Consider the following 10,350-nt stretch of genomic DNA (forward strand, 5'->3'; position numbering starts at 1 on the left):
GCCTGGAGTTCTTGGATTTCACCTGTGTGGGGAGGGTACAGCCAGGCCAGGGGGTGGGGCGCCACCGGTGTAAGGCTCACAGAGCCCAGGGAGCTGGTTTCTCCCGTCTGCGGCCCGCGCAGCCCTCAGACTCACCCCAGTGCTGTGGGTGAGGGAGTTGGTGGGGTCCCCACGGGCACCTGTGGGCATCTGAGCCGCACCTGGGCAGGTAAGGCCTGGAGGTAAGGGGGCAGCTTCCGGTGGCAGGCCTTCCTTTCTGTTTCCCGTGGAGCCCTCAGGTTCCACACCTGGTCCACCCCATCCTTTGGCTGTGAGGCTGCCCCTTGCTGGGCTCACAGCCCCCGGGGGACAGACACCCCTAAGCTCTGCCGAGAAGTCAGTCCCCGGGAAATGGGTGGGGACACGGGGAGGAAGCATTTATGGGGGCTGCCACCCCTGCTTCTGTCTCACTGTGTGATCTGGGTGGGAGGAGTGGCTGCTCCCTCTGGGCCTTGGTTTGCCCACCTGTATAGTGGGCTGTGTGAACCCTGAGGGGGAGGCCACCCCAGTCTGGGAGCAGGAGAGTGAGTCCTCACCTTCATAGTGCCCCCCAACATGCTGGATGACCCAGTCTCTGCCCTTTCCCCCCATGAGCAGCCCTGCCAGATTCGGAGCTGGGGGCCCATTGGATGGAAGAAGACACTGAGGTTCAGAGGGGGTCCCACAGTCAGCCAAGGGGCAGGTCAGGACAGAGCCCTAGCCCGGGGAACGGAAGCCCCATCCACTGTGTCCCCTCCCCCATAGACTGACCACTGTGCCCAGTGGCCTGACTTTCCCGCAGACACTGGGCTCCCATGGCTCTGGCAGGTCCTCTGCCCCTCGACCAAGAATCAGTGAGGACAGCCGAGCACCTGGGACACCCACCACCCTTCTCGAGCCTCCATGCCTCCCTCTGTCAGTGGGGCCCGGGCCCTGCCCATCCCAATGCTTTCTGGCGCCTCTATGTCCTCATTTGGCCCTTTATGTAGAAGTGGGCTGGGGGCATCTCCCAGCCCTGTGAAGTCCCATTTCCCGGAGGAGGAAACAGAGGCTCAGAGTGGTTAAGGGGGATTTGAACCCAGGCCCAGCTGAACCACCCCCAGAGACTAGGAAGCTGGGCTGGTCCCAGAAAGGAGCTCTCTGGGGAAATGGCCCCAAAGGGTGGGTTAAGCCAGGTGGCACAGTGGGGGTTTGGACTTGAACCCCCCCCCCTCTGAGAAACAGCAGCTGGTTCGTGGACCAGTCATGTGACCCCGGGCAAGGGACAGCCCCTCTCTGAGCTATGCTGAGAGGTGATGGGAAAGCCAGACGGCAGCTGGAAGGTTTTTGGGTGAGTTCTGGCTGCAACTTTGTGGGCTGGGGGCCCCTGGGGGCCGAGGGGCCTTGCACCGTGGGCGTGGTGTCTGCCCTCTACTCTGTGGTGTCGTCTTTCTCCTCCTCTGGACTTTGTTTCTTGAGCCCAGGTGGGGCCTGGGAGGAGGGGGTGCACCTGCTTCACGGGGCGGGGCTCTGTCCCCTGGCAACCTGGGGCAGGGTGGGGCTGGGAGGCCCCTGTGCCGTCCACAGAGTCAGAGCCAGGCTTGGAGGCTGCTGGGGCTGAGAGCCGAGAGGTGAGTCTGGGGAAATGGGGGGGCCGGATGGACGCAAGACTTGGGCGGGCAGGGGTCCTGAGTGGGGTGGGCTCTGCTTTTGGCATGGGGGTTTGTGTGCCAGCGGCACCATCTGCTCACCGGCGGGGCCTTCAGGGTACAGGGAGGGAGCCCCCAGCCCCACCCTCAGCCCCCTCCGGACTCAGTGGCGTCCCAGGGGCTGGCGGGGGCCTCCCCTCGCTCTGTACCCGCTGGTTGGCTCTGAGGCCAGGTCTGTGCCCTTCCCACGCTGCACCCGCCCAGGAGAGCAGAGGCCCATCCCTGAACCTTGCCAGGTCCCCAGTCTCCACCCCGGGCTTCAGGACCCCAAATCCAAGGGGCCTTGAGCCCTGACCCTCTAAGTGAGGGGCCTGATCGGCACCCCCAGGGCCAGAGGCACAGGGCCCCCCACTGGTTCTGGGAATTCTGGAGGTTTCTGGGGAGACGCTTAGCACCAGCCAGAGCCCTGCTTGGGGAGGCCTTGAGCAGCCTACACCCCTCCCGTGGGATCGGAGGGCTCATAGGAGGGGGCTCATAGGACGGGGGTGGGGCAGTCAGCGTGGGGAGGTGTCCAGCCTCTGGGAGGGCAGCTGGGATCCTGTGGGGCCGGTTCAGAGACTTGGCCCAGTGTCCAGGTGTGTCCAGGGGCTGGGGCTCTGCCAGCCAGGGTCCCGGAGACTGTAGCCCCGAGTGACGGAAGAAGAAGTCCAGGAGCCCATCCCTGCTGTGTGGCCTGCCCTGTCTGAGCTCCAGGCCCCTCCAGCAGGCCTTTGCCCCAGGGCGGGAGGCCAGTTGCGGTGATGAGGAAGCAGGTGTGTGGCACCAGGGACCATAAACCCAGTTTCAGTTTTGGTATCAACAGGGTACAGAGTTGGGGCTGGGGAGGAGCCATCCAGGAGGGCTTCCTGGAGGGAAGTCGGTGGCGACTACCTGGCTTCAGAACCTGTTGCTCTGTCACTGCCTGATGTGACCCCTCTCTGGGCCTCGGTTTCCTCTGCTATATGTTGGGGACAAGAATGGTCCCCTCGTCACAGGCTCTTATGAGGGGCAAAAAAGCTGCCGGTGTGAGATGCCCAATTACGAGGAGCCCCACCAGGAGCTGGGAGGCTCTGAGCTCTATTACTACTCATTTGCACAGGGTCCACGAGGCCTCCAAGAGGGCATTTCTCCCCGAGGGTTTCTCTGCGCCAGGCACCCACTCAGGCCTCCTTGCTCCTCCCCACACCCGGCGGTGGGGTCAGCAACATCCCACTTTACAGACAGGGAGACTGAGGCTTTTGGAGAGGGAATGCCTGCCCCGAGGTCACTTTGAGATCAGTGGTGGATCCAGGGTATAAATAATAACATCACCACTGCCGTGAAAGCATTTATCGCGCGCCTACTGTATACCAGGGACAGGGTGCCGAGTCTGCATGGCAGCCCTTCGTGGTGGCAGCTGCGTGCTCTGGACTCTACCTACTGCCCAGGTGTGAGCACTGAGGTCGGAAGGGAGACTTGCCCAAGGACACAGGCGAGGGGGACCCCACCTCACTGACCTCAGTGAATCACCCAGAAGGAATGGGCTGAGGAAGGAGCAGTCCCCCACACTGCCCCACCCACCGGGAGACTTGACACCCTCTGGGCGTGCGATTCTTTTTCCCGGAATGTGTCTTATAAATCCTGCTGGGTGAGCCTCTGGCCACGCACTGGGCAAATGGTTCTGCGTCAGTCCTGCCACACCTGCCCTCCGAGGGGAGCTGCAGGGCGCGGGGACCAGACCTGCTGTCCAGGGTGGGCTGGGGCTGGAGGGGTGGCCCAGAGGGGCAGCTGGGTCTGGGCTAGAATGAGCCCGAACCCTGGGCCCTGAGCACCCAGAGTGAGAGTCAGCCGCTGTGTACTTGCTGTGTACCAGACTCCGGGCTGCGGGAGGATATGCTCACCTGGACCACTGGGAGGGAGAGAGGGTCCTGGCTGATGGCTTCAGGTGGGAGGTGACAGGCCTTAAATACAACCTTCTCCCTTCAAAGACATGTGCACCCCCAGCCACTTTCGTCATTGGGACAGAGGCTCAGCCCGCTTGGCTGGGATTTATTACCCAAGCCTGCTTGTTTTTTAATATTGTTTTCTTAATTATAGTTTCAATATTTGAAAGATGGCGTGATACTGCGTTAGGTGTAACATGGTTCCCCACAATCGATTTTATGTGCTTGATGCCCCTTTTCCAGTTCAGGGAGGGTCTGCATTTTTCTTTTTAAAACCATGTTTAGCTTTTACAAGCAAGTTGGTGTAAAAATGCGGCGATGGACTCAATAGCTCTGGTGGCACCAGGGGGCCAAGGCCGGGGACCATGGTTGCTTGAGGAGTTGAGGACAGCCTGTCTTCTTCCTTTCCTCAGCTGTAAAAAGGTGGCGCCACACTGTGCCGGGCTGGGTACACAAAGGATGATCAGGCCACAGGTTCTGAGGGTGGGGACAATCTGGGGGGGGGGCTCCCTGGAGGAGGTGTCCTGTAGGCTGTAGCTAAGGAGGCTGTGGAGAAGCAGAAATAAGGGTCTTTCTGGCAGAGAGAGGAGGAAGAGGGTCGACCTTGGGGTCTGGTGCCTGCAGAGTTTGGGGGTTTGGCCTGAGGCCGGATGGCAGTCTTGAGAGCCCTGGGAAGGGTGTGAGGATGCCAGGAGTCACAGAGGTGTGAGAGCAGGTGCCGGGCCTTCACGACGGCTCCTGGAGCTGTGCTCAGAGGGAGCTGGGACTCTTGGGAGGGGGGCTGGGCCCCCTGGAGCACTGGGTCAGGGTGTCGCCCAGCCCAGCAGGACAAGGTCCAAGGCGCTCCTTAGCCCAGCCTGGTTTTATGGTGCTGAGGAGGAGGATTGTCTGGGATGGGACAAGGTGTCCTGCTAGACAGGTGCAGGGGAGAGAACCAAGATGTGGGAGTCTGCCCATCACCACCTCTCTCTGGGTCTCAGTTTCCCCACTTGACATACCTCAGAGAGGGGCAGGCCCACTGGGCTCATCTGTAAATGTCAGATGGAAAAAATCACAGAAGGAAGCTCAGGGTGTGTGTGCCCTGGGAGAGAGGCTGTCCAGGGGTGGCCCTGGGTCTGGAAGCGGTGAACTGGGTGGGAGGCTCACCCGGCAGGGTGTGCAGTGTCCGGCAGAGGAGGTGGGAGGGGTGCCTGCAAATGTTAGACACACAGGGGCCGAGTTGTTGGGTCAGTACAGGGATTCAGGTGTGGCTGGATCCAGGAGCTCAATGTTTTTAGGATGCTGTGTTGGGATTGGAGGTGCTCTTAAGCAAGGTGCATACACAAGAGGACACATATGGCCCCCCAACAGCTCTCAGCCTCATCCAGCCAGCCTCATAAGCCCAGCAGGAAGAGGGTCCAATTTTCCACGTTAATTGCAGAGTCCCAGGATTTCACATCATTGGCCAGGTTGGGTCACATGTCCATCCCTGAAGCAATCACAGAGGCCAAAGGGTGGAATGTTCTGATTGGCAGGGCTGGGTCACCTACCCTTCCCTGAACCAGTCACAGAGGCCACTTGGCCAGGACTTTGTCCTTGAAGGGAGAGGGATTGCACTTCCCCCCAAGTGCTCTGACCTGGTGACTGACATGTCTCTCTCTTCCCTCAGTGAGCCTAGATCGTCTATACCCTGGGATCCTCTGCTGGGCAGAGACCCCCAGAACATGGACCGAGTGACCAGATACCCCATCTTCAGCATCCCCCACTCACCCCGTGTGGCCGGCATGGCCTTGAAAGGCGACACCAGCTACACGTTTGAGCTGGTGGGCGTGGGGTCCGTGGCCAGCGACTGGGGCCAGGATGAGCCACTGGCATGGCCTGCTGACCACAAGGCCTCTCTGGAAATGGCGCAGACGGGGACATCCCTCAGCCTGCGTGTCTTCCCAGGCCAGCTGGCCCCACGGCTGCCCTGCCCGGAGGACAATGAGGAGGAGGAAGTGAAGGCCTACCATCTGGAGGCCAGGGACACCCCGCCCTGGTGGCCACGTGACCTGGAGTGGGAGCGCCGGGTGGTCATTCAGGACCAGGCGGTCAGGAAGAGCAGCACGGTGGCCATGCTCCATGGCACCCCTGACCACGGGGAGCCCGGGAGCCCCGGCCGACCGCAGTCCACGCCCCTGGAGGAGAACATGATCGACACAGAGCAGATCGACTTCCTGGCAGCCAGGCGGCAGTTCATGAGCCTGGAGCAGACGAACCCTCCACCCGGGGTGGTCCACGCCCGTGCGGGAGTTCCTCGGGACCCCTCACCCGGGGTGGCCCACGCCCGTGCGGGGGTTCCTCGGGACCCCTCACCCGGGGTGGCCCACGCCCGTGCGGGGGTTCCTCGGGACCCCTCACCTGGGGCCAGCCAGGCCTCCAAGGCCCTGAACGGGTCACCCCTGGTCAATGGGTATGTCGTCCCAGTCAAGCCTGAGGCGAAGGAAGTGGTCACGGAAGAGAAGAGGGTCCACGGTTGGCCCGCCAGCTCTGGTGCCCAAGCCTTGGACGACCCTGGTTCCTGGTCCCAAGAGGGGTCCCCGGAACCTGCCAAGGAGACGCCCATTGAGCGGGAGATCCGGCTAGCCCAGAAGCGGGAGGCAGAGCTCCGGGAGCAGAGGGGGCTGCGACGGGCGGCCAGCCACCAGGAGCTGCTGGAGATCCCGGCCAGGCCGCTGCTGAGCAAGGTGAGCCTGGCCACAGCCCCGCGGCCACACAGGGGGCGCCCATCGCTCTATGTGCAGCGGGACATTGCTCAGGAGTCGCAGCGTGAGGAGGACCACCGGCGGGAGGGCCTGCAGGTGGGCCGGGCGTCCATATCCGACTGGTTCTCCGAAGAACCCCGGCCCATTCTCAGGAGAGTCCACAGCTCAGACTCCATCCTCAGCCCGACCCCAGACGCCAGCGCAGCCAGCCCCACACCAGAGGTGAGGAAGGTGAACCGCATCCCACCTGATGCCTACCAGCCATACCTGAGCCCCCGGATGCCCCCGGGAGAACCCCCAGCCTCCCACACCTACCGCAAGCCCAGCGGTCTCTCCGCAGATGAGGCCAGGCCTGCGGGCTCTCCAAAGGCCACGGGGTCCCAGAGGCATCCCTCGGGATCCTCTGCAAAACCTTCAAGCACAAAGCAGGAGCCTCCCCGGGGACCCCTGCGTGCCAACAGGGGTGTCGTGCGATGGGAGTACTTCCGCCTGCGTCCCCTGAGGTTCGGGGTCCCGGAAGAGCCTGAGAAAGCTGAGGCCCCCCGAGTTTGGGGCTGGGAGGTGGCTGGGGCCCCGGCACTGAGGCTACAGAAGTCCCAGTCATCAGAGCTGCTGGAGAGGGAGGTGGAGAGTGTCCTGCGGCGGGAGCGGGAGGTGGCTGAGGAGCGGCGGAGCGCTCTGTACCCCGAGGTCTTCTCCCCGCCGCCGGACGAGTGCTGTGACCAAGACTCCAGGAGCTCCTCCCGCGCATCTGGTGAGGCAGGGTCCTGGGAAGGGCTTCTTTGCTCAGAGTCTCAAAGGTTGGAGCAGAGGAGGGTGGCATGAGGGGTATGAGGATGCCAGGAGAGGCTAGGGGTGGGGGGACATCTGGGGGACTTTGTCTACTACCCCGGGTGGCTGGTCTGTCTGCTTAAGCAGTAGCTTTTGGAGAAATAACTTTGCCTTGGGTTCTTTGCTTTATGCGTTTGGACCCTTTGTTGTTAGGTGCATAAAGGTTTACAGATGTCCTAGCCTCTTGGTCAATTGCTCCTTTTTGTCAATGCAAAATATCCCCCGTGTGACTTTTAATGTTTTTCTCCTTGTCTGGTCAGCTCATCTGTGGATCCAGTTTCTCCTGACTGGCTATTTTGGTCAATCTGTCTATCACTTTTTGCAACCTGCTGTCTGCTCTGTCTGTCCATTCACGCATCTCCTTAACTAGTCCAGCCTCTTAGCCAGACTCTGTGTCTCTTGGGCTGGGGTCTGACAAATTTTCTGCCCTCAGGAGACTCTGGGCTCCTCCCTGATGCCCTTTCCTTCCTCCCCCACCCCAGGCATCACGGGCAGCTACTCGGTGTCTGAGTCACAGTTTTTCACCCCCATCCACCTGCACTCGGGCCTGGTGTGGACGGCAGAGGCCCCAGCTGAGGATGCTCCCAGGCAGAGAAAGAAGAATGAGCAGTGGGTGAGTCTCGAGCCCTGCCATGCACTTGGAGGCCTGGCCAAGGTCTGACACTCCCCATTAGGGCCAGGGAAGGTCAGGCAAGGCTCAGGTGTGACCTGGGTTTGACACCTGCCTCCCTCACTGCCCTGCCAGTGACTGTGCCCCTGTGTCCCCCACACGTGTGGTGCACAATGGGTAAACTGGGCCTCTCTTCATGTCTGGGCTACATAAGCAGGGTCCCCCCCATGAGGTTGTCCCCCTGAGCCAAAGGCTGAGAGCCAGCTCTGCTTGGAGGAGGAGAGCTGTGGCAATCTATCAAAATCATCCTTATTATTTTCATGCGTTTATTACCATCATTGTTATTTCTGATTATTATCCACACCTCATGAGGGATGTCTCAGAGCTCTGCACGCACTGAGCTTTTAACACCCTGGAGGGATGTTTCGTGGCCCATTTTTTGGAGAAAGCTGTAGTCGCCTGTGCCCAGGGTCATACAGTCTGAGCTCCCAAGCCAGGACTTGAACCCAAGCCTGACTCCAAACCCCACATTCATAACCATGAGGCCCTCTCATCTCTGGGCGGGTATTGTTGACACCACGGAGAATAACACCAACTCCAGCCTCGCCAATCTGGTGCTCACAGACTGGCCTGGAGGTTTGGGGCAGAGTAGAGCCCAGGGACCTGGGTTCAAGTCCCAGCCCTGCTGCTTGCCAGCTGTGTGATGGGCAAGACCCTACTCCTCTCTGACTCTCAGTCTCCTCCTCTGTAAAATGAGCATGATAATAAGAACAGCCCCCTTCCAACCTCAGAGCAGGGCCTGGCCACGGCAAGAGCTCCATAAATATCAACTGTCTTTATTACGATGACTTTTACAAAGAGAAAACAGTTGCAAATGATGGACCAAGGCTTCACTGAGGAGAACAGCATGAGGGAAAGCATGGTGGATGGCTTTGAGTTTGGGGTGACTGAGGGGCACTTGGGGGGACCACGGTGGGCAGAGAAGACCTTCCCTTCTGCCCCAAGTGGTGACTGAGGGGGCTGTGCATTGAGTCCCTGGGTGCTCTGGGGTGGGCAGGGCTAGAGGGCCCTGGGGGCTGACGTATGTTCCTTTCTTGTAGTATGCCGGCATCAACCCCTCGGACCATGTCAACTTGGAGGTGAGTGTGCTCCTGGGGGCGAGGACCTGAGCCTTTCCCTCCCACATTTGTGCCCCCTGCCCTATTGTATCAGGGCCGTCAGAAGCCTTTCTTCTGGGTGTGGGGACTTCCCTGGATATCTTCTTGATTGATAGTGCCTGCCTGAGGTGGATTTTTCTGTGAGCTGCTTTTGATGCCTGTCATGGGCATAGATTGTGGAAAGAGGGTCCATGTGCCGCCTCTTTACCATATGGTTTTGGGGCTGACTTGGCCCGAGACAGGGGCATTTTCTTTGAGGGAGGGGTTCATCTGAGATGTGTAGAAGGTCAGCTACCTCAGTGGATTTGTGGAATACATTTGTGACCCTCTTTGAGCTGAGTCCAAAATGCCAGACCCGGGCATTTCCCTGCCGTGGAGCTCAGCATGTGTTAACACATTCCTTGGCACTATTACTAGGAGTAGAGGGTCTGGAACAGAGGAGGGGATGGTCCTGCTTTACCCCTGCTCTAGGCCTCTCCTATGGGTTAGCAGTGAGGGGAGCTGTTTTGGGGGCGTCAGGACCCTGATGGGGACTTCGTGCCTCCTCTTGCAGGTCTTGGAGGCCACACGGGTAACCCGCCACAAGAACGCCATGGTGGAGCGCTGGGAGGCCCGGATCCACACCAGCGAGGATGAGGATTGAGCCTGGGGCCAGGCGCCCACCCCCTGCCCTGCCCTGCCGTGGCCCCGTGGGAACAGCGGACCGTCCTGAGCCCTCGCCTTAGGACATAGGTTCCTGTTTAAATCCAGATCCAAGAACCACAAATCTCATGCTGCCAAGCCCAAGGGTGGATGCACTTTTGGGCTTGAGGGTTTTCTTTTCCGCTTTTATTTTCCTGCAGAAATCGTTGTGCTTTCTGGGTCTAAAGCTGGGGATGACTCCTTCTGTTCCTATGATGTTGCCAAACGCTCTTGGGTCCAGGGAGGAAGGAGACCAGCTCCCCCACCTCCAGATGTAATTGTTCCCGCTAGTCTGAGAGGGGAGACGCTCGGCTCCTTCCTCTGGGACATCCCAATCTAACAGGGGAGACCTGCCCTGCTCCAGCCCTGGGAAACCTCCAGTCTGAGGGCCAGCCCCGGGCAGAGAAAAGGGCTCGATTTGGGTTCTGAAGGGGGTCCTTCTGTCCCCCCATGAAATAAAGCAGCTGCGGGCCCGCCCTCCGCCTGGTGTGGGTGGCCACCCTGAACCTCTCCCTCCCCCTCTGCCTGCTTCACTTCTCTGGGTGATGTCACTGCCCCCAGGGCTGCTGCTTCCTGCCTCTGCCCCTGCCCCACCCAGGCTGTCCCCCACATCCCTGAGTGTGGCATACAGAAGGTGCTCAAGCAGTGCTTGTTCAGTGAGCGAGTGACCGTCTCAGTTCTCCCACGTGGCCCCGTCAGTCATGCTCAGAGCACTTATTAAGCGCTTGCTGAGTCCCCAGC

General features: G+C 60.3%; 1 protein-coding gene across 5 annotated transcripts; it reads left to right on the plus strand.

The window, feature by feature from the left end:
- The first annotated feature begins 1,569 nt into the window (after window positions 1-1,569).
- On the plus strand, window positions 1,570-9,706 carry MISP (mitotic spindle positioning). Of its 5 annotated transcripts, none has more exons than XM_082455987.1 (5): window positions 1,570-1,628; window positions 5,256-7,084; window positions 7,644-7,774; window positions 8,872-8,910; window positions 9,482-9,706. In XM_082455987.1, the coding sequence occupies exons 2-5, from the start codon at window positions 5,311-5,313 to the stop codon at window positions 9,569-9,571; spliced, it is 2,034 nt and encodes a 677-aa protein (XP_082312113.1). In that variant the 5' UTR covers window positions 1,570-1,628; window positions 5,256-5,310; the 3' UTR covers window positions 9,572-9,706. The 5 variants fall into 5 exon arrangements, with proteins under 5 accessions (XP_082312113.1, XP_082312110.1, XP_082312112.1 ...); XM_082455984.1 differs by having other exon boundaries at window positions 1,583-1,628; window positions 5,265-7,084; XM_082455986.1 differs by having other exon boundaries at window positions 1,603-1,628; window positions 5,260-7,084.
- The last annotated feature ends 644 nt before the right edge of the window (window positions 9,707-10,350 follow it).

Source organism: Balaenoptera physalus (assembly GCF_965194825.1).
Source record: "Balaenoptera physalus genome assembly, chromosome: 3".
Taxonomy (NCBI): Eukaryota; Metazoa; Chordata; class Mammalia; order Artiodactyla; family Balaenopteridae; genus Balaenoptera; species Balaenoptera physalus.

Excerpts from the sequence above, each read along its gene's own strand:
- MISP (XM_082455983.1), top strand. The coding sequence starts at position 5,236 with ATGTCTCTCTCTTCCCTCAGTGAGCCTAGATCGTCTATACCCTGGGAT. Across the intron at positions 7,775-8,871 it reads GAAAGAAGAATGAGCAGTGG|TATGCCGGCATCAACCCCTC; the intron begins GTGAGTCTCGAG and ends CCTTTCTTGTAG. Across the intron at positions 8,911-9,481 it reads CGGACCATGTCAACTTGGAG|GTCTTGGAGGCCACACGGGT; the intron begins GTGAGTGTGCTC and ends CTCCTCTTGCAG.